The sequence below is a fragment of the Lepisma saccharinum genome, chromosome 20, assembly GCF_977018435.1.
Source record: "Lepisma saccharinum chromosome 20, izLepSacc3.1, whole genome shotgun sequence".
NCBI classification, from domain to species: Eukaryota; Metazoa; Arthropoda; class Insecta; order Zygentoma; family Lepismatidae; genus Lepisma; species Lepisma saccharinum.
In genome coordinates, this window is record NC_139248.1 from 2,906,025 (window position 1) to 2,931,020 (window position 24,996).

At 38.9% G+C, this 24,996-nt stretch overlaps 1 protein-coding gene across 2 annotated transcripts in view; it reads left to right on the top strand.

The window, feature by feature from the left end:
• Positions 1-24,996, top strand: part of LOC146003339 (neuropilin and tolloid-like protein 2) — a 423,782-nt gene that overhangs the window by 396,077 nt on the left and 2,709 nt on the right. Inside the window, exons 10-11 of one of the 2 annotated variants that reach the window (XR_014443822.1) lie at positions 4,102-4,288; positions 19,023-20,688. Coding sequence is in view for 1 of the 2 variants with exons in the window: in XM_083141621.1 (XP_082997747.1) it covers positions 4,102-4,288; positions 19,023-19,671 (836 nt within the window). In the remaining variant the exon portion in view is untranslated. Of the gene's footprint in view, positions 1-4,101; positions 4,289-19,022; positions 20,971-24,996 lie in introns of those variants that run through there. The other variant, XM_083141621.1, reaches the window with a different exon arrangement.

Genomic DNA, 24,996 nt, shown 5'->3' on the forward strand with positions numbered 1-24,996 from the left:
AATGTGCAGTGATGTCTGGACACATTTTTCGCCCTTTCTAAATATCGAAATAATGCGAATTTGTCATAAAATGTGAATTGTTGCCGTTTTTAGCGATTTTTTTTAAAGATATGTCCTAAAACAACGAAAATTTCCGTGAAATCCAACATTCTTGTCTTTTCTAGGCCTGTTTGTGTACATAGAACATGCAAGTTTTCCAACATTTTACTCAAGAGTAAACTAGAGAGTTATACGTACATGGAATAATTCCGACAGCCACATTAAATCATGTATTTCCCAGGATTTTTTCAACTTCTATCAAAACCATTTGCATCACAGAGAAAAGTGGCAGGGTTCTAGCAGGAGATCGAGTGCGTATCTACTGTCACACGGGATCCACATCCTCGTATTTGTCGCACGAGATATGTTTTGAATTACCAAGCTAAGTGTGCTCCATCGGCATTTGTCAAGCGAGTAATAATGGAGCTCAGTCGTTAGGGCGTCTGACTACTATGCAAGAGCCCCGGGGTCGATCCCCTGCGGGGGAGAACCGGGATGTTTTCCGCCTATTCAAACTGCTCCGGCACCCACCCAGCATCATATGAAGCTGGTAGCTTGAGGAAACTTTGTGGGATAAAGGTAGCCAGGAGCGTTATGCTTATCACATCACCCCCATCTTTAGCCGTGATCAAGAAAGTGTGGGCCCCTAACTCCACACCCTTATACACCTTCATGGAAAAGTGCAGGGGAGCACTTTACTTTTACTTCCTCAAAAATATGTTCCAACATATCAAACTGTCACGAAAATACGTAGACTATGTGATCTACAATGTAAAATAATCGTTTAAAAGCACAATGGAGTATTAAGTTTCGGTATATTTGGCAGATAAATGTTCTAAAACAAGAAAGAGAATTTTGGCAAACTTAATACTGACAAGTCAAAAAAAGATAATGCCAATTTTTTGGTGCCATTATATATCGATATCTGTCACGTGAGATTGATTGATTTTAATTTTTTGGGTGCGTCACCACTTATGGTCATTATGCACCCTTCAGTATATACGGGGGAAATTCCATTATCTAAAATCCTTACCTTAAAATTTAAAAAAGGGGGTATGGAAAATAACTTTCCCAAAATAACTTTCACGAAGAGGCGTAAGCCATGTGACTTACAATTTGAAACAGTAGTTTAAAAACACCATGAAGGAATAATTTCAGATATTTGCCAGAAAATGCGCTAAAATGAAAATGTGAATTTTGAGAAAAATAACACCGTATAGTAAAAAATAAAAAATAAGAAAATACACCAATTTGAAAACAAATAACAAAATATCAGGGTCCCTACCGATTAGGCATAAATAAAACATGAATATCAGTTGTAATTTATTTCATTAGTAACTGTGAGTCTTAACCTAATTTTCGGCATAATCACCACCGTTGTTCTGGCATTTGTCGTAGCATGGCACTAAATTTTGTATGCCCATGGTATATGTGTTGGACAGCAAAGACTGGAACTATCTCTGCCGCAGTGTTACCCTGCCAGAAACCTCTTCAGTTAAACAAAAAGATGAAAATCGGTACATTCAAGGCCAGGGCTGTACAGGGAGTGGTCCAAGATCTCTCACCTGAAGTGATGCAAAGTGCCTGTGTGTACTCAGCTGTATGGTGTTGTGCACATTCGATTGGCCTTCCGTGAATTGTCTGCACCATCGTCTGACCATACTATCACTCACGACGTCCGGTCTGCACAACTCACACGATTGCTGGTGGCTCTGTGCCAAATTCTGAGTGTGCATTGTAAACTAGGCTCGGTGGGAGACTGTATGACAGCTGCAATCTTTAACCTAGAACTGTCCTAAAACGGCAGCATTGCAACTGTACCAGATTACTGCTACATGCCACTTCTTCCTGCCTGCATGGGTGTGTGTGTATCTCTGACCACCAGTGCTGCGTATAGGCACCATTGAAGCTTTTTTCAGGATGCCCCTCGTATATGAACTTTCAGAAGCTTTTATTATTAGAATGTTCCTGTTTTAATGTATGGTTAGCTAAATCAGGTACCTATACAATGCAATTCTATAAATTCTTTGTGTTAAATTTCTATTACCTACATACCCTTTTCGACAGCATTAATAATATAACTGCATGTTGTCAGTTTCACAGTACTTCACTTGGATATACTGTACTGAAGCAGAAATCCCATTGATAATGTACGGAAATGACACTTTATTTTGTTCGATTCAATTGTTTCACTTATATGCAAGAGTTAAGTTGTTTGCTTTACAGAGAAGAGAGAAGTAGCTTTATACATTGAAAAATGAGTCTGCACTCATGGTTCTTGAAAGCAGAGGGTTCCAAACCTCAGTGGAAATATCAACATATAATACCGAGAATATATAAGGAGACTGATAAATTACAAATTGTATTTCTTAATTATCACTCTTCACTCTAATTTCATTTAGTCGTAACTTTAAAAATAATCAAGTATTTTATTTTAAACTTACTGCGTATGACAAAATTCCATAATCCTTCCCTAGCTTGTGAATTGTAATAATTTTCCAAATTCACTATTTTGCAGTTTGAATTCAAATCATAGAGAATAGAGAAATTGAGTCAATTTCATAGAAAATAATATTGGTACTTAGTACTTATGAGTTTATTATTTCCATTTGCAAAAACATCGATTTAGTTTAGTTTGTAATTGTCAGGGAAAAATGTAAATTTTGTCCTGGAAAAGTTAGGGAATTTAATTTCAGCTTGTTTGTAGCCACCCTGTAAATATGAAATAATTAAGGAATGTTGTGAATATTCTGAAGAGAGGCAAAAGGGAGCCACGCCCCCATCCCTAGAAAATTAGTGTCAACCACATAATTTCATTTCAGTCACAGCAAAGTATTTTAATTATTATAAGGGTGTCGCATGAACATGCTAACTTAAAGTTGAAGGAGTGTTTTTTGATGGGGATACACTATTATGTGGGAAATATGTCTAGTTTGGCCTCCTAGAAACAAATACTTTGCTTGCCCCTCCATGAAAGGAAAAAACTGCAGACGCCATGTCCGTAAACCTTTCACAATTCGTTTATTTTCTTCCAAGACGAAGCCAGATTCTTTAAGATTAAGAATAGTAATAAAAGGAAATTTTGAGTTGTAATTTTTAAAAAGAACTTATTCATTTCATTGTTTTAATTGTATAAATTTGCCCTAGATTTTAAAATAGATTAAAAAATTTAGGGGTTGTCCTCCTTCCATAGCCCTCCTTAGTTACAGGCCTGTCTCTGGGATGATCGCTTAATTTTAGACATCCACAAAAAAATGCTATTTTTTTGACAATGTTGCCAAGGCCATCACTTCATTGCATAATGGAATATTATTGCCATCATGGCCCCTGTGTTCTCTTCCACGAATTTCTCAGACTCTTTTCAGATTTACGCAAGCCTTAAATCAAATCATTTTCCTTCCTTTTTCTCCCCTCCGGCTTTACTGGGGAGACTAAAAATAACCGGTAATTGCGCTTTTAATATCCCGAACAGCCACCTCGAGAAACCGTCGTTAATGGCCGTAAAATGAGATCGTTCATCACGGGGTCCTTTGCAACTAAGTTATTGTGTCCATTAGGTCTAGGCCTGCGCCGGTGCTGCCACCTGCGGGGGCTGTTTATTCAGATGTTGCAATTGTTATGTCCACAGAGCTCGTGGACAGAATTGAAAACAAAAAACACTCCAGATAGTGTGCGTTTCTTGAAATGTTTATCAGGGGCGGTTTTACAATCGCTACCCCCAATTCACCAGAAATCTCAGAAAAGCATGGTGTGTGGTCAATGGCGGCGATTAGGGTGGGGGGGCAGTTGCTCCCCACTTTTTGCGACTTTTGTCTGTCTATCTTGTGACTGTACTATGAATACTCAGAGTATGATTATATGTTTATTAAAATTAATGATTTCTTAGACTACTACTTTTGTGCAACGTTTATTATGTTTTATGTTAATTATTTTCGCCAAGTGCTGCATAAATTATATAATATTCGAAATATTGTCGTTACTATAGTGACAAAAATCAACAGCCATGCAAATCGTGTGGCATGTGCAAAGTGTATTCTGATGCTCATTTTTACATATTTGCAGGTTATTTTCAGATCCTACTGGCTGCCAGCATCACAGCTCCAATCGTATTGTTACTGCCGGCCGTCATTGTTTGCATCTGTCACCGCAAGAGGTCTCGTCGGAAGCTGGCTGCACAGAAACAGGAGTTCATGATGCCCCTTAGGCCAATCGGCAGAAGTCCGTCCTACATAACGAAGCCTGTTTCCGAGTGAGTTACACAAAATGTACTTATTTACAGTGACCTGCTAAGGGTATGGGCATACTGGATTGGGTTTCGGCTAAACTTTACATTGACGTACACGATAGAAACTTGGGGCCTAACTTAGGGAAGGGAGGACAGGATCGAAATATTTTCCATCTAATAAAAATAGCGTCCAGAATTATTTGCTACTAAACTGTTACATTTGCGATATCACAAATTTACTCATTATTACTTTGCAGTTAACAAAAGTGCCCTCAACGTGTAATTTTTTATAAACTTGAAAATTTTGGGGGACAAGTGCCCCTTTGCCCCCGCCAAGTTACGCCTAGAACCTGGAAGATTTGCCTGATTGATGCTAGAAAATTTACTTTTTACTACAACATCTATTGTTGTATTTTGGCCTTCCCGATGGCGCAGTAGTATCGTCCTTGCCTTGTAATCAAGAGGTCCCGGGTTCGATACCCGGTGGACGCACAAAGTGGTTCGGAACCCACTTCAAACTGTAGGTCCTGTCCCAATTAGCCTTAATGTGCATAAAGTGAACTTGAAACGCCAAATCAATGAATCAATTGATGTATTTTGTTCCTTATGAAATGCAAAGTTAGTACATTTTTCAAAATAGCCTATATATTGTTGTAAGCCCGTTTACCTGGGCTCTAGAGAGGTCACAGGGAAGTTTCATTTAAACATTTAGGTAGAGCTTAATAATATCTGATGGCTGAACCTGCTCCGTAGGAGGGTAGAGATATGGAAAGTTGGTGTAAAAGGTTATTCACGCTTGTTCATACCTGGTAGATGTGTGTGATGTCTTGTCCTAATGCTTCTCGCAGACCGAATCGTGACAGTTCCAAGGTTCTATCCAGCGACCCTCAGTTCACCAAGCCAAGCGATCCCTTGCGCCTTGTAGCATGCTAGGCAGCGGTAACTCCGTGTTCCATCGTCGTAGTTAGCAGTGTAACGTGTTGTAATGTAATCGGACTAGTTCTCCATGTAGCGTCGATGAGTGTCAGAATCAAAAGAGAGCGAGCTCCGGGTAGGAGCTTGCTTTTATCATTCTCGGCGTCGAAAGGTTGTTAAACCTTTCAAACGCGGTAGATCCTGTTTAGATCCACGCGTTTCCCTGTCAAGTTCCTGGTTTTACGGAAGTTACAAGCTAGCGCATTCTTGAGATCACTCGCTGGTCGGACAAGTTCAGGAAATGAACAAGTGTGAATATTAACATGACGAGGTTTTCTCGGTCTAATAGTCTCCATATCTCTACATTCCCCTTGTTGAAATAATCGAACCACTCTGTGATGGTCGACTACCTCGTCCGGAGTAGGTTATATTTAAAAATTATGATTTATTAACATATCAAAACTCGTAAAAAACCAATACAGTAAACCAATCACTAGAAGAATCACATCACCGTAAAAAAAAAATTGAAATCACCAGAAGAGTCATATCATATCGTGGCACCAAACACCGTTGAGAAAAAAAAATATAATAACACGTAGAGAAAAAAAAATTGTAGGTCATAGCCTCTTATAAACTCAAAAAGTACGAGCACAAATAGCTAAGTTCTGAGGCATGGAGAAAAATAATTACATAAGTGTGACACTGAACTAGTTTTGATTGAATGATGACAGCACAATAATAATAAAAAAAAACACATGTCAGCACAGTGTGAAGAAACGCCGGGAACCGCACGCGGTTGTATTTACTGTTTGCTGAGTTCAAAGTACACTCGGCGGAACATACACGATGCTGGGCGGAGCCTTGAGGTATGTTACCTATGGCAACTCTGTAAACTGCATGCCGCCATAGGCTGGACGTTCTGTGCGGCTGTCGATAATAAAAAAAACACAAAAGAAAGAGACGTATCTCTAATCCAATATGGGCAGCACCCATGGGCACAAACTTTGGCACTGTAATGGACATGCGTGCGTACTAATAGCGTGTGCCTTACGGTAGTTGAAGTAGCTGAGCACCGGAACACTTTTAGCCGATGAAAAATAACACATGCATCATATGACGTCAGGAAACAAGATCAGAATGCAGTCAATGGGAGGAGCTTTGGCGGTGTAGATCGCCGTGACGTCATGGGAGGGCAGTCGGGAAGTCAAATTTTCGATGGCGCTTCGGGGCAAGAAACGTCCTGGGTAAAGCGCTCCACATCTGGGTCGCGGCGTGGGAGATGGAAAAATCAGCCATGGGGTCCAGACGGGAACGGGTCCTTTGGTGCTGGAATTCCACAAAATCGTTGTCGGTCTCTGCGATGAGCCTAGGTCTGTCGCTCGATGGTACAGTCATGTTCAAAAAATCTGTCGCATGGATTTTTTCTAAGTCCAACGTCTTACGAAATTATGTTGGTAGCTCTGAAACAAGGAAGTGTTGTGAAATATACGATCCTCCAATCAGAGTGAAGTTCGATTCGGATGAGCAGGAGGCGTGACTCACGGTCTTGTCCACAGGAAGTTCAACCAATGCAGCATTTCCAAATATGAGATAACGTCCCCATTGGTTAAATATTGTTTCAATAATGCGAATCGGCAGAAAGATTGCGCAAAAGTTTACTTTGTCGTTTTAATGCCTTTAATCGTTTCAAATTAGTATTACATTGTTCCAATTATAGTTCATGAGCTTAATATAATGTATTCATGTATGTGTTTGACAATCATATATCACTCATTATTCTAATGAATAATTTTCACATTGTTTTCACTACGTGAGATGACATTTCATTTACATTTACGATAAAATAGTGGTTTGGGTGTAATAACAGTTTTCATTAATTAATTTAGAGATGCATTTTTATTTGTTGAGTTAATGATTAGGTTAATTCGTTATTTCTCGCGAAAAGAGGGAACCACAGCTGAAAGAAAATACACAACTTGTATTATTGAGGTCAACATCACTTTTTGCACACATAGGCTAATCACGACTCGGGATACATTTAAATTGGAATCTGAAACATTATGCGACCTGACTGGAACTCGGAAAAGGGCACACTGATTACAAGACGTCGATACATTACCACTTGGTCTGGCGAACGCCAATAATAATGAGGGGTTGTGGGAGTGGGAGAGGGGTGACGGAAAGTAGAAAATAAATAGTTTTTTTGGGGGTATTTAATGTTATATTTATACACACACAAACCTAAGAAAATATTTATTTTGATACATGTGTGTTGGGGGGGGGAGGGGGGAAAGAGAGGGACAGAAAGATATTGGGAGAGATGGGACAAAGAGGTGATTGTGAAAATGTTTTATTTGACGTTCAGTAATAAAAACAATCAAATCGATGATGATTATCTTATAAATACCATCTTTAATGTAAATTTGTTTTAAAAATGGGGGCGGGGAGCTGTTTGTTTTACGTTCAGTGCAGGATAACAAGTGGAGACACATAGTGGTTCGTATCTCACTTTGAACTGTAGGTCCAGGCCCCATTAGCCTATTTGTGTATAACGTGGATTTAGAATTCAGTAGAAAATAACGTCCATCTAGTATTTTGGATTTTAGATGCGTTGAGACCACTAAAATTTCTAATTCTTATAATAAGAAACCTGTCCTCATATTACCATTCTGAAAGAGAGAGAGTTAATTGTATAGTCTTTCGTTGTTAGTTTCAAAGAAGACTAATTCAAATAGTAACAATGGGAACGAATAAAGCTTACGAAAAGTTTTTGCCAGCGTGGGGATTTGAACCTACGACCATTAGAGTGACAACCCAGTGCGATAACCACTATCCCACGAGTTCGTTCCTTTTTACGGCATGATTATGAGTAGGGAAAGGAACTTTAGGTAATTAAATGTTTTTTCTGCGATAAGATACAGACCCTCATTTTTGCCAAAATTCTGATTATAGCCTTATATGTCAACACAGCAAATTTTATTTTACATAAAAACACATATTTTCCAGTTTTCCGTATGTAAATACATATTTTGCGAATTTTCATTTTAAATACATAAAATCGCTCATTGACTTCATCCACCTCGAAATCCTCGAAGGAAAAATGTTTATAGGCTACTCTGCACCTCTTTCATATCGAGAGTGCTGGTTTTGTTTTGTCTTTGAACACCCTCGCTGGCAGACTTCTGGCACCTCGCCTACGATCCTATTGGGAGAAAATAGCTGTAAGTAGTAGCTGGGGCTGGCTACACGTAATGATAGCAAGGCTTTTTAATGAAGCAATGCAGCTATTGTGGCCGGAAGGCATAACATTTGACAATGTTCTTCTCCTCGTGACAGATGCTGCAGCTTACATGAAAAAAGCTGCAGTAGGCCTTGCCGTTAGCTACCCCAAAATGGTGCACGTTAAATGTGTGGCCCATGCGTTGCATAGAATATGTGAAAAGATAAGAGCTCTTTATCCCAATGTCGATAAACTGGTTTCAAATGGCAAGAAAGTTTTTATCAAGTTGGCTAGAAGAATAGACAATTTTAAACAAAAATGTCCTGAGGTTCCCCTTCCCCTACACCTGTAGTTACGCGATGGGGCACTTGGTTGGATGCAGATGTTATGCCCAGAAGTTTGAAAAAATTGTATCTGTTGTAAATGATCTCGACAAAGAAGAATTCTGCAAGAACTGTTGATGGAGTCCTCCGTAAAAGTCGAATTGGCATACATCTCAACAAACCTGTCCATTCTCTCTAATTCCATATGAAAGCTTGAATCGTCCGCGAACACTTTGGCAGCTTCCATTGTTAAAGTCCGTATAGTAGAATCGAAACTGCAAGAACTCACTGGATCTAAGTGTCTAAATGTACAGAATTTTTTGGGAAAAAACAAGGTTTTCAAACTTTGTGCCAAATTGCATGTGTTTTGGAAAGTGAAGTAGAGGAAGAGGAAGCTTTGGAAAACTTAAGCGTTAGTGACATTTCGTGATTCAAATATGCAAGAATTGTTTCTTGTGACGTGGAGCGATCTTTCTCACAATATAAGATGCTTTTTAGAGATAATCGTCACAGATTTACAATGGAGAATTTGGAAAAACTATGGTGATCCACTGCAACTCTTCCAAAAAATTGCTCGCTAAGAGGTAATCATTTAGAAACTAATTTCAGGTGTTTAAAATGCATGTTATAGTTTGTTTTTGTTACCAAATGTTTTTATTTTTGTCACATATTTTCCTGTTTTTATCACATATTTTCAACATTTATGACACATAAAAAATAAATATTTCTGTGTTTTTTAGCACATAAAGTTCCGTTCCCTAATTATGAGTTAAGACCAATTCGTTCAATATGCATTAGAAATATAATCCCCACCCGCCTCTTTATAAACAACACACCCAAACGCTCCTTTGTAGCAAATGAAATAAAGGTGGTATGAATGTCATAAAACATTTAAGCAAAATCTACTATATTTACGAAGCAATCCTTTTACATGGAGAGGCTACGGCTTCGAGAATTGATTTTGTGGTTTGACTGTAATTGTAGGATACCCCATAGGTATCGATAAGCCAAGGCTCTAGTGTGCACTAGATTGGTTCATTTGTAGTGACGTGCTCAGGAATTTGTAAAGAGGTATGTGAATATAAAAATGTGTTAATGCTTATTTTTTAAACAGTGAACTCATAATTTAATACCTCTCTGTCCATCTCATTATCCTACTTAGGAACTAATTAGTATTGCAGGAGTCATACTGAAAAGAAATCTTACGTGACAATGACGAGAAATTATATTTACGGAAGGAATAGTTTTCATATTTTGAAACCTCGAAGGGCCATGGGCTATCTCCCGACTGTCAGTCTCCCTTCCACAATCCTACCTAGAGTTATCTTCAACTAGCAACGAGGTGACGTTGGTCAGCACGTCGAACCCTCAGCCGTTATAGAAGATATCTGAAACCAGGTTACACCAGTCACTCGTAGATCCCCAATTTCCTCACGATGGTGGGTTGCCACCGGTCCTATACAGATAACAGGCCGAGAACCCAGGACGACTCGAATCCATGCCGTCCCGCTGCAGTCGGAGTCCAAAGCACAGAGTCTTAGACCGCACCGTTACGGAGGAGGAGAGTTTTCATATTTTGTTTCTTATAAATGTCGACAATACATTAAATATATTATGCACCAAAAATTAGTGTCAAAAAATAGCCGGTTCTATAAGAGATTCGAACCTTCGACCTTCACTCAACTAGGCCGCTATTTTTAACAATTTCCCATTTTCTCACTCAATAACCTTCGTTGAACGTTGTCTTAAGAGTCGTTAGCAATCTTGTAAACCTTATTAACCTATCTGCTGTCTATCACAAATGTATTTTACAGCCTGGAGTAGATTTTGATGTCTGCAATTTAGAACTTGGCTTTCGTGGTAAGTAATTCTCTACCGTCTACTATAATAAATAAATCAAAGTCTACATATCTCATATTTTGTAAATGCGAAATGTCATTGTTAAATGTTACAAACTATTTCTTATTCCACCGTTAGTTCCAGATTTAGCCACAGCATTCTGGAAACCAGCGTGAAACGTGTTTCCCACACTTCCAAGGTCAGGTGAACCCTTATCAGTTGTATTGGATGCCTGTGAACATGTCACTTCATACGTCATGGTACTGTGGTGGATTTCTTCCCCTTCCCCTTTTACCTTGAACGGAAGTAATCCCCGACTGGGCACGACGAATCAATCACAGAAAAGCAGACTGTCTAGTAAATCGCATGCCATGTATTATTTCGAGCTCCTAGGTTTTGGAAAGTGAAATAAAAGAAAGTATGTAACATTAATTCATAATGGTAGACTTCTTTGGGTATTATTTCATGACTCTTTTCTACTTAATCCAATGAAACTTTTGTCTACTGTTTTCAGTAGATCAATAGGTGTTTTGAAACATCTACTGTGTTCAGATTTTCAAAAAGATATAAATACAAAAAATAATAAGGGGTATGAAATTAATATTTACAGCAAAAATATTAACTTAACATATTATACACTATACTGAATAAATTAATTTCACTTGCAGTTTCTCTACTGTACTGGTTTCAGTAGATCAATAGGTGTTTTGAAACATCTATGTTAAGATTTTTTAAATTTGAATTACAATTTGTGTGCCTGAAAACTTAGGGTATTTTACACCCGTCACGCTATACGGGGTCCAGCCCCTTATCATGACAAAAATAAAAGCGTGTCTGAAAACTAAAATAAATCCTTACCTGAGTTAAAAGCTGAGCCTGTAAAGCGACAGACAGTCAGCACAAACAAGGACAACACACACGCAGTCCTACAAAGATTATACTAACAGTAAGTCCAGTCACCAGAGCCTCGTTAGTCTGCAAAATGCAGTTCAGGGTGTACTATATGGAAGTGAGGTTGGTTTAAATTTTAAATAGATATAAAAACAAATTGTTAGTGAGGAGGAATAAAAAGTTATATTTACAGCTAACATGCTGAGCTAAACACCCTACAAGGGTGTAAGGGATGGCCTTCCACGAAGTATGTACACCCAATTGTTGCTTCCACGTAGTACACCCTGGACTTCAGTTTGCAGACGAACGAGGTTCTGGCGACTGGCCCCATGGCCAGTATAATTTTATGTGTTGTCCTGTGTTTGGTCCTTGTGGGTGCTGAGTGCCCCTTTACAGCCTCAGCTTTTAACCGAATTCAGAATATTTTACTATGTTAGTTACAACACGACGTTACAGTTATGTTATTTTAGTTCTGGTAAGGGGCTGGACCCCGTATAAAGTGACAGGTGCAAAATAGCCTAAGTGCTGACGCACACAAAATTTTGAATTCAAATTCAAACACACTACATGCAATATTACATGTAGTACTGAAGAGAATATTTCACTTGTAGTTCCTCAACTGTAATTACATATTAGGCTTACTGAAAGTGTTCAGTAGGAAATCATTGATTTTGAGTAGATTTCCGAGAGACACAGTAGAGTACTACAATTGATAACAGTAGATTCTGTCTACTGTAAGTAGTAGAAATTACGTAGGTTTATAACGACGATGAGAATGAAACAGAGGTAAAAACAATGATAATGAAATGCAGAAGCGACCTGGAGCAAACAGGAACGTAGAATGTCTGGCAGCGAGACGCAAGAGTTGATCAAGCGATTGTAGCGTCAAATTTAGCTTAGAGATCATATTTGATATTTCTAGATGAGCTCAACATACAAGTTACATACAATGAGAGAATTGAATTGAGTTTACATCTCACGTGATATGAGTCGAAACTATTGTTGCACATTGAACTGTTAAGTGAATCAATATTCAATTCGATTAACTAGTGAATGGTGATGTGCTGAGATTTTGTAACGAGATGTGCCAAATGGCTGACAGTAGAAAAACTTATGGACACATTGATTTAATATATTTGAACAATCTTATAACGTGCGATTTTGCATGAAATTTTATTACTTGAATCTACATCACTTCATTGCAAAGGCTACAAGGCATTTTATGGGTTGTAAAATTCTGTGTTCGATTCACGGTTCGGTTAACTCTGCGATTTTTATTTCTTATTAAACCGAAAAATTATTTATTGCATTTTACTTATTACGAAAATTCGTATATTATTTGCTTTGCGAAATGTAGAGAATATATTGTTTTTCATGATTTTTACAAGAATACAACTATGCATGGTGAACAAAAAATAATGTAAATTAAATACTATTCACAAGAGGATGTCAATAGTATTTATTTGTTTTGTTTCTTGATAATTTTCCCTAAAATAAAAATGTATAACTTTCGCTGTACATGACATTTCGTCGAATATGATACATGGATCATTTTTATGCAAATCCTAGTAAAATAATGAGAAATTCAAAAACATATTCTGAAAAATTCTTTTAAAAAATAACATTGAAAAATCATTAGAAACGAGTGTTATTTTTTTAAAAAAATATATATAACATTTTTATTTCTTTAAATTATTACTTAAATACAATACTTAGTTGCTATATATAATAACAATAGGGGTAATCGAACAGAAGTCAAACCTATAATCTTCGGCGTGTAATACTGATAGAATATCACCGAACCAATTTACCATCATAAAAAAATCGAAGTTTTTTTCTCGGAAATTACTGGCTAGTGCACGCTGTAAACCTTGCCCTACGAATATCTACCCTACCACTACAAGAAGCCACGTCACAACCTCAATTTTCGAACCTGTAGCCTCTCCATGTAAAAGGATTGCGTCGTAAATATAGTAGATTTTGCTTAAATGTTTTGTGACATTCATATCACCTTTATTTCATTTGCTACAAAGGAGCGTTTGGGTGTGTTGTTTATAAAGAAGCGGGTGAGGATTATATTTCTAATGCATATTGAACGAATTGGTCTTAACTCATAATCATGCCGTAAAAAGGAACGAACTCGTGGGATAGTGGTTATCGCACTGGGTTGTCACTCTAATGGTCGTAGGTTCAAATCCCCACGCTGGCAAAAACTTTTCGTAAGCTTTATTCGTTCCCATTGTTACTATTTGAATTAGTCTTCTTTGAAACTAACAACGAAAGACTATACAATTAACTCTCTCTCTTTCAGAATGGTAATATGAGGACAGGTTTCTTATTATAAGAATTAGAAATTTTAGTGGTCTCAACGCATCTAAAATCCAAAATACTAGATGGACGTTATTTTCTACTGAATTCTAAATCCACGTTATACACAGATAGGCTAATGGGGCCTGGACCTACAGTTCAAAGTGAGATACGAACCACTATGTGTCTCCACTTGTTATCCTGCACTGAACGTAAAACAAACAGCTCCCCGCCCCCATTTTTAAAACAAATTTACATTAAAGATGGTATTTATAAGATAATCATCATCGATTTGATTGTTTTTATTACTGAACGTCAAATAAAACATTTTCACAATCACCTCTTTGTCCCATCTCTCCCAATATCTTTCTGTCCATCTCTTTCCCCCCTCCCCCCCAACACACATGTATCAAAATAAATATTTTCTTAGGTTTGTGTGTGTATAAATATAACATTAAATACCCCCAAAAAAACTATTTATTTTCTACTTTCCGTCACCCCTCTCCCACTCCCACAACCCCTCATTATTATTGGCGTTCGCCAGACCAAGTGGTAATGTATCGACGTCTTGTAATCAGTGTGCCCTTTTCCGAGTTCCAGTCAGGTCGCATAATGTTTCAGATTCCAATTTAAATGTATCCCGAGTCGTGATTAGCCTATGTGTGCAAAAAGTGATGTTGACCTCAATAATACAAGTTGTGTATTTTCTTTCAGCTGTGGTTCCCTCTTTTCGCGAGAAATAACGAATTAACCTAATCATTAACTCAACAAATAAAAATGCATCTCTAAATTAATTAATGAAAACTGTTATTACACCCAAACCACTATTTTATCGTAAATGTAAATGAAATGTCATCTCACGTAGTGAAAACAATGTGAAAATTATTCATTAGAATAATGAGTGATATATGATTGTCAAACACATACATGAATACATTATATTAAGCTCATGAACTATAATTGGAACAATGTAATACTAATTTGAAACGATTAAAGGCATTAAAACGACAAAGTAAACTTTTGCGCAATCTTTCTGCCGATTCGCATTATTGAAACAATATTTAACCAATGGGGACGTTATCTCATATTTGGAAATGCTGCATTGGTTGAACTTCCTGTGGACAAGACCGTGAATCACGCCTCCTGCTCATCCGAATCGAACTTCACTCTGATTGGAGGATCGTATATTTCACAACACTTCCTTGTTTCAGAGCTACCAACATAATTTCGTAAGACGTTGGACTTAGAAAAAATCCATGCGACAGATTTTTTGAACATGACTGTACAAGCCGTTGGTCGTCATGGGTCCGGTAGCATCCGTGGCGATGAGAAAATGAAACAAGCGCAAAAAGGGAAAAATTAGGAAAAAGCAAAAGGTAGTGGAGCAGGGTTACAATAAATGATGACGGGTTATAAAATCGATTGAAAAGGGACTTTCAGTTAAAACTGGTGAATTATTTTGGGGGGGAGGGGAGGTAATGTCTAATTTGAATGACGGCGAAGGGGCGTTATTACTTATATGATGTAGAGTTTTTAAGGGGGCCTGTTTATGATTAACAGGTTTACCTGAAGAAAAGTTCGCCGGGGCAACGGGGGGGGGGGGAGTAGGTGGAATAATTCCATGTTGTAAGGAAAGTTTGCCGGGGGGCAACGGGGGAAGGGGGGGTTAGTTAGAATAGTCGGCTTAGCCGGGAATGAAATGAGAAAAGAAAGGAGAATTCAGCGATAATAGAACGAACTAAGTGATTACGAGACATTTCCTTCTGTAATATGTGTAAATGTCGTTTATAAAAACAATTGCAAGAATTTTACGTGTATTGTGGACAAAGGTTTAAGCGCCTTCGATTCGCTGCTAATAAAAAAAAAATTGAAAAAGAAGTGAGAAAGAGTAAGTAATATATTTGTGTAAAAGTTCATTGAAAAATAGAGTAGGTTGTAATTTCATGGGATATGAGCTATACCATGTTGTATGCTATCAATATTTGAACTATAAAATTAAAGGAGAGAGTGGGAACATTTGCCTATTTTATTATATGCTTTATTAACATATTTAGTGCATTGCAGCTTTCAAAGAAGCAGTTCGCGTTACACCTGAGCGTAAATAAAAATTGCTATGGCCAAAAAGCCAATTGTTCAAGCAAGTTCTACGCAGTTCATTTGTTCTTTAAATCATTGATCTTGTTCTATCTTAGTTCATTCGTTCTTTATTTCTTTGTACTTTTTTCTTCATTTGAGCGTATATGTACCAGCAAATGGGGGAAAAAAATTATTTGCTAGTTAGAATCATAAACACACTAAGTACTTATTAGTCAAATCAGCTAAGTGATATGTTCTGACTATTACTATGCGTTTAATCGCATATTATAAAATAACATTAAAATATCAGTAAAAATAAATTATTAGGCAAGAGATGTATTATAAATGTTCCGACGATTGAGATAGCATTCTATAATCCTGGTCTTGTTAAAAAAAATAAAAATAACCATGTTGTATTAAAAATAAAAATGAGTTCGTTCTAACGCAGAAATGCAGTGCGAGCACTGGAAGTGGAAAGAGGGGGGAGGGGAGTCGATGAGCGTGAGAAAATGCTGGATCAGGGAATGCTAGCATGTGCAATGTACGCAACGAGGAGCGAGGAGGCTAAAGCGAGTGGCAACGGAGTGGCGTGTTAATGAATGTTAGTGGGGTTATCATGGCACTAGTCGTAGCGGGCTTTGAGTCTAGAAATAGTAATAGTGTCAGTCTTTTGTTTATTCCTGCCGGCGATGTAAGTTACTTCGTAGGAATTCTCATTAACTTTGCGAAGAATAGTTCCTTTGTACTTATAAGAGGACGCAAAGGCTTTTGACACACCTGGAGTCGGAGTGGCATCTAGAATCCATACATGTTGTCCTGGTGAGTACTGTATTTGCCTAGAAGTGCTGTCTGCGTACTTTTTCTGCTGTTCGTAACGCTTATGCAGGTTGTCATGTGCTGTCTTACGTATGGAGGTCAGGAGTTCAAGTCTCTGTGCGTTCGTCTGGGAAACATTGTCGGGGTTCGAAGGAAGGACTGCGTCAGCTAAGATCCTTGGGTTGTAGCCAAACAAAGTAAAATACGGGCTCTGGAGGGATCCAGAATGGATTGTAACGTTGTGGCTGTAAAAGCAATTGTCGCTCTCGTGATTATAACGACCGCAAAACCTGCAGGCTGAGGTATTTGCATCGTCGCGATTAGCCTGATCTCGACGTTGAAACCTCTTGTTACTATTACCTCTGAACTGGCCTCGTGAGTTCGATCGAAAGTTACCTCTGTGATTAGCTCTATGATTATTATTATTATTTCTGTAGGAAGAGGACTTATTATTCCCCTTGTTGAAATCTCTGTTCTGTGCGTTTTGATTAGCCGCTTTCGCAAATTCCAGTACATTTGAGCAAAGATTGAAAAGAGAAGTTGCGTATAAATGTTTTCTTAAATTAGCTCTGCAGTTCTTATTGTAGAGCCGCTCCTGTTATATGCATGCATATAATTATAACTTTCTTAACATACAATTAAACCCTAATACTGAGTATTTTTGATCTCTCAAGTTCTGCCACCACTGGTCCTACGAAGGCAGGCATATATATCTAGTACTTTATTTCGAGGGGGGCTGAACCAAGTGCCTCACATGTTTAGTTTATAATCGATTGGTAAATAAGATTAATATGTGTGTTGTTATTAATAATAAATAGGCAGATTAATAATATTTTTATCGTTATTACATGAACAAGAAAAATATTATGTACGAATGTACAGTGGGATCCATGAGTATTACCGTGCAAATTGTCCATGACTATTTTCATTAATATTTCTCTTACATCCGATGTGTTTTTAAGCGATGGATTTTTATGTATGCTGGTGAAAAAGTTGTCAACAGCTTGTTTTGAATTTTCTTTTAATTCTTGAAGCTGTTATTGGGTCAAATAAAGTGCTCGAACATGGTGACGGACAATTTGCAAGGTAATACTCATGGATCCCACTGTACATATAACAGCTCGTATTCATTATTTGGCTCAGTGATTCCCAACCATGTGATCGATGCCCCGATCACAGTATACTCGTAAATAGCTTTCTATTTTTTTAACTTATATGTTAATATGTACCATTCAAATTTATTAGTAATAAATAAATCATGCCATAACCACAGAGAGGATTAGATCGATTATTTCTAGGGTTGTTGACAAGTCGTCCACTGAGAATGTAAATGTTCTATGTCCAATTTTTCAGTAGAGCCGTTTAAAGTTTGGCGTGATATATTTATTGAACGTTTGCCACCATTGCGCTGAAAGTTTGTATCGTTGCAAATGCTGATATGTTGAAGCCTCTCTAAAAAGAAGTAATTGTTTCCTTAGCCTAATTTTGCTGTAATTAATGATTGAAATTTTAGATAGAACAATTCCACGCAACACTCGATTCGATTTGAGAGTTCCAGTGTTCTATCTACCAGATAGAACACTGCAGTCTGGAAACGAGATGGAGATGAAACAATTTAATTATAAATTTGTCATTAGGTAGCAAAGTAAAATAAATAATTCAGATTTTGTGAAATCAATCAACTAGTTTGATTCCACTATTATTCAAAATTTTCACAAGTGACTGAGGTTAGAATGCAAATGGTTTATCTCGCACTCGGATGGCGCTTGTGCCGGCCTCGTGGCGGAATGGTTAGCACATCGCGCCACGACGCCAGGGGTCCCGGGTTCGAATCCCGACCTGGGCATGGATGTTTGAGAGTGTCCATTCATCGTGTCGTCACTCATTCCAATCTTCGCAAATTAGCCAAAAGTGGCACAAAAAGCGAAGTAAAATAAAGCAAATCCATCAATTAATCGGATGGCGCTTGTGATTGGATGAGAAAATTGTTCTAAGGTTTCGTTGACTGTTGGAGTTTTCACGTGGCTGCTTCCAAATTCTGCACATGGACCAAGAAGACTCTCAATATATCAATATTGGTTGCATGTAGGCATCAGACGATAGCAGACATGAAACAACTGCATCGTAAATAGACCAAAACCAAAATATATCTATTTGTTTACAATTTGTAGATAGAACATTTGCATTCTCAGTGGATGAAGTACAAAATTTGGTTAAAATTAGTTGACAACGATTTGATCTAATGGAATCTTTTAGTTTCCTCTGGCTAATCATTAAATTATTTAAGTGCTGATTTTCGTTCGCATGGTCCATTTCGTAAATACGACCTTACACGAGCGACACATCTATTAATTGTATTCTCCTCTTGCAGTTCTCCCCCTCCTCCGTCGGGTATCTTGTCTCCTGCAAGTGGATTCAGCGACCAAGACATGGACCCCCCTCCCCCTCCCCTCATTGGAAACGGATACTGCCCGGCACACGGCTTGGGTACGGATCGGCAGCTGCCCAACCATTACTACCCGGTGGGACCCGGTTACGTCTGCGAGACCCACGGCTACATGCAGTCTCTGGGAGGGGAGGACAGCAGCCTGGTGTCGAACTCGGACAGCTTGCAGCACGAGTACATGCCCACGCCCATCCCCACGACGCCGGCGTCTCGTCGACACGCCTCTGTGTACACCGACAAACTCATCGACTTGGACGATCGCCAACTGGAATCTGCCATGAGTGAGGATTCCCAGAGCAACGGTCGGTGTGCCGTACCACTCACACCACGTGGTTCCCCTCTGCACTCCATCAGCAACTATTCCTCGAGCGAATCGACGTTTCGTTTGCATTCAAGAAGTTCTTCAGAAAACGTGAAGTCGAACTCGCCGATGAGAACTCGAAGTGGTTCGCAATCTAAACCACATGCACCGCAGACAACTGGTTCGCCGGCAAGGTTGTGCACCACCGTGACTACGTTTGGTGTAAATTTGGACGAAATACCCACAATGTCGCAGAAAGCAACGGACGTGTGACGGTTTCGAATGACATAGGCACAACGTTGAATACTCGAATGTCTAAATCATGCAAGGAGATCATTTATAGGCCAATGTTCTTAAACTGTTGAAGCCAGAGAAATGAAGCCGAATATTGCAACGATATTTTTTGTTTAGATCCCTTGCATTGTTGCAACAAAAATGCACCAATTACAGTATAGCCTGTGGATCCTAATGACTTGTTTTCTTGCAGGGTAATGTTTGTTGCTAACACTGTTAAATGTGTTGGCGATGACTAAGTTAAAAGACAATACTTTTGCACTGAAGTTTGAAAGCGTTCGAATGCAACTTTTATGCACAACTGTGAAGCAACATTCCAATAGCTTCTGCACCAAAACAAGAACCTTTGTTGTTCACTCCTGCTAGTGTTGTAATGAAGACCATAATGAGACAAGTGACAGGAATACCTCTAGAACTTTCTGGTGTGGCAATGTCTGATGAGCCTTAACGCAATGCAGCCAAACAGTATGCAATGATCAGCTAATCCATCTAATCTACATAAGTGAGTGCCAACACATTAAAAATATAAGTACTAATCGACACCACATGTTTTTGTAGTACTATGCGAATTTAAAATTAACATGGTTGTTTTTATTGTACATCAAGACTGCATTTTGTACAATGATGATTTTGTAAGCAGTTCTTGCAAATAATTTATTGCCTCGCTTAGAAGTACTTGACCTACCGTAACAGTGGAAAGATTAATGCAGGGTACAAGTAATGAATCCAGGGGAAAAAATGGTGTACGTATTTGGAAATTTTAAGAATTATTGTGGTCCTGAAAAATTTTAAGCTCCCTGCTTCTTAAATTCAGCCAAAACAGTGAATCTTGAAAACAAAAGTGTTCGGTATTAAAACTAGGTGGCAGTAGTCTCCCAAAGAGAGTTGAGAGGTGAATTTCATTGTCTTCAGCGGAATCCTGGGAAATAAAATAAAATAAAAAAATATTCACATCTGACATGCTGAAACAAGTTGGATATCAGAAAATGATAGAAGGTATGTAATGTAGATGATAATGATAACAATAATCACGAATTTATAATACACTGGTGCTCAAAAGTTAAGGAATTTGCCAATTTGGGTCTTTCCAGGAATCAAACCACTACATACCCTGCCAGATATGCACAGCATCACCATCAAAGACGATACAAGCATACACATTGCAGAGTACAACCCAGCCTTGCATTATCCCTGGCATAGTACATGAGGGCCAGGGCCTACCTACAGACTGCCGGCCTCACTCCTACCTGCCGAGGTGGGAGATCATCCATCACATAGGCGCCGACTCCATGGGGCTTGGGGGGACTCGAGCCCCCCCAATGTTAATGATGTGGGGGCAGAACCCCTCAAATAATTTTGCTTAAGAGGATCTATCTAATGTATTATTTTGCTTCTCTTGTAAAGTTTGCTCTGAATTGTGCAACATGAACTTAACTTTAAATACACATTTGAAATGTTCAAGACCATCAAATTTGGGTGGCTGAGACCACTAAACCATCAACTTTGGGGGGGCGGCTATGAACGGAGACAGCAAAACACATGACTTATTACTATATACTAATTATATAATTATGAGTATTGTTAACATTTTTACTAAAAATAGTTTCAAAATAACGAGGTGATATGATAATTATACCACTATGTTGTTTAGTGAATTCTGAACAATTTGAGGTCGTAAACACGAATTTCAGGCAATATTGATATGTACGATATTTAGTTATCCTCGAAATCTCTTCCTCTAGTCCAAAGAATAAGGGGAAAATAATTCTAAAGTTTTTGAGTTTATTTAACACTGGCTTGCAGTAAAGTACGCAAGGAAAGCTTATGAAAAGTCTGTATTGCGAAAGCGGGAACGGCTATGATCAAAGGCATTATTGCTAAAGCACGGCGTGCTGTGTGTTTATTTATTATTGCAAAATTAAATTTAAGAAGTAAAATATTGTAGCAAGAACAAAAAAGTAAAACTATTTGCCTGCGATTTGTGTTAGCATTTATGTAAATAATTAAATAAAACTGTTAAATATTTTAAATATTCGCTATTTTTATGGGTACGTCAACACTATGGTTCTTTGCACCCGTCACATGTCCTTTCTTTACAAGTCTGTTGCGGACATTAAAGCACACACATGCCCTCGACGGGACTCGAACCCGAGACCTCCGGATCAATGCAAGTTGAGCCGACCACCCAACACGCTCGGCTACCGAAGCCGGCATAAAACTGTTACGTTGGCCTCTTAATGTAAATACATAGTCTAATTGTTATCTAAAAACAAATGAGCAGACACACGTTTTTCATGTTAATTTCATTTGCATGATGAATATAATAGCTGCTTAAAAACTGCTATACGAAGACGTAATTTTTATTTTTAAAAAAGGGAGTGAGTGAGTCATTCATTCATTTATTTCAGTGATCAGAGCCCCCCTATAATTTTGTTAAGTCGGCGCCCTGATCCATCATAACCATTTTACAGGGTGACATGTGGTCAGCACGACGAACCCTCAGTCGTCGCCGTCGTAGATTTGCATGGCCGGGTTATGCTACTCCTTCCTAGCTCCGAATTTCCTCAAAATCTCAGGAGAAAAGTTGTTACGCTTCACCCAGGAGACTATAACCTACTTGCATCCTGTAGCCAGAGCGCAATGCTTGCGCACAGTGTGGGGCCGGTCTTGCATACTCGCTTGCACATCTGCAAGGTTTACAGTGTCGAAAGCGGTCTGTTTGTCATGACAGCGTACTCACCTTAATACATCCCCAATGGGGTTGGGATAACATTGTCGCCTTGTAATCACAGGATCCAGGATTTGATGCCTGGTGAAGGCACGTAAACTGTAGATCCAGTCCCAGTTAGCCTATTTGTGCATAAAAATGAACTTAAAAGCCAAAACTTAACACTGTGTCAATGTGCAAGGTGGGTGGATGACTGGTCAAACACAAATGGAGGTGTCCTAGTCTGGCCAACCCATTCCACAGACATGAACCTCATTGAGCATGCCTGTGACACACACTCTCTCTCTCTCTCTCTCTCAGAGAGAAAGAGAGAGAGAGAGAGAGATATGCTCGTTACTTGCAAGGTTGTCCAGACCTTTTAGCAGCCCTGGGTACAGTACAGATATGGAAATAGATCATGTTTGTTGCATGATTACTAATAATTGTCTTTTAAAATTTCTAACTACGTGTTATTTTGCTTGCTTCTCCCCAACCTTGTTTACTTATTCTTGGAAGGTGCAGTTGCACATGTTCGACAGACTTGATAGCGCATGCTTGACTGGAAGGGTCCAAATCCATGAATTCCTTAAGTTTTGAGCACCAATGAAATTCGCCTACAAAAAAATTCCATCAATTGCCTTCTTCCTCTCCAAATGTTTCAATTTGTGTAAATCATTTTAGATTTAATACTTATACTTAATCCACCAAATTGTGAGAAACTGAGCACAGCTTTGTTTGTTGGTTTGAAATATCGGAAGCAATGTTTAGTGAAAATTGCTTGGGTCAGGGTCAGCAACTTAGGCACAATAATCAATCAGGAGGTTTGGTGCGACAACATTTTAGGAGGGTGCAAGGGCAGCTTTAGCACAAAACTAAATTGGTTCCACAGTACAACAACCCAGAATAAAGACCTGTCAAGCATCTTTTCACTGAGTGATGCACAGTCAGTATATTGAGTCCCTTCTGTATTCTGGCTTTTGAAACTGGAGTCCAGTCTGCAATTTCCCCTTCCACCGAGGATTGAAGCCAGGACTTATTGCATCAAAGATAAGCACACTAAGCATTTGGCTACAATGAGAGTCCAATTTAGAACCACAATGAAAATCAGGGGAGGCTTTACCAGAATGTTGTGCATTACAATCTCTCCTATACTTAAAACACAGCTTGCAAATGAGAATATTTTCCTTTATCCCACAAGCTAATGGATCTGTTTGAAAACTACAATGAGCTTCTACAGGGTGTCTACCAAAATACAAATAATAATCCTTTCGTTTTTATTAACCTTTATTTATTCAACCCCCACTTAAGTAAGTTGGAAATTAGCATTTAAGAACATAAATATTCATTTAATGGAAAAACCGCTACCAAAAAAAAAGTTCAGATGAAAACTGAAGCTGCATTTAACACGAGAATCAAGACTTGCTTCATCTATTTGCATCCTGGACTGCATTGGCAGACTAGCAAGACACTGGAGACTGGACTTGCAGCCAGTATAATCTTGTGTGGGTCTTGTGTGGTTGTTTCTATTGGGTTGGTGCGAATGAAATGTCCGGCTTAGGTGCGTCATTGCCAAAGGCCAAAAAAATCAAAACTACAATACCTGGTTAATCAAAATAGTCGCCGTCTGCAGCCACACACTTTTGCCATCGCTCAGCCAACAATTGGATTCCAAGGCGGAAGAAGTCTGGAGTCTGCGACGCAAATATCTTCTCAACAGCATGTTGCACCGCCCTATCATCAGCGAAGGTCTTCCCTGTCAGGAAGTGATCGAGATGTCAGAAGTGATGGTAGTCAGTGGGAGGGAGGTAGGGAGAATATGCTGGATGAGGAAGGGTTTCATATTGCAACTCATGGAGAGCCTGAACCGTCCTTTGCGCGACATGTGGGTGAGCATTGTCGTGCAACACGAGTACACCATGTCTGTGGATGCTTGCGGAGACGTTTGCGGTGCATTTCATGGAGTTCAGCACTGTAACGATCTGCATTGATGGTTTCACCTCGCCTAAGAAAGACATGATGGATCACATCCACCATAGACCACCATACCAGTGACAACACCTTCCGTGGGTGGAGAGGTGGTTTCGGAAACAGCCCTGGACGTTGATCGCGATCCAACCATTGTCCTGATCGTTTACGATTGTCATAGCAGATCCATTTTTCATGTGAAGTGACAATCCGATGCAGGAAACCATCCCAGTTATTCCTTACACTCAGAGAACTGCACATCTCTAGACGGCGAGTCTTGTTGACCGGTGTCAAATCATGTGGTACCCATGAGTCCAACTTTTTCACTTTACCTATCGCACAGAGCCGCCGAACGACAATGGTATGGTGTATGCCTAACTCGTCTGCAATGGCACGAACTCTTTCCGAGGGTCTGCTTCCACGTAGTTCCTGAGGAGCTCATCCGAACATGATGTTGGTCGATGGCCACGGGGTTCATTTTGCAATGCTGTATCACCGGAACTAAATTTGACAAACCAGCGGCGAATGGTGCGTTAATTTACCATTCCTGCCCCAAATGCACTGTTAGTGTTTTTGGCGGCTTGCTGAACATAATGTCCCAGTTTGAATTCATAAAGGCAAATCACTCGCAA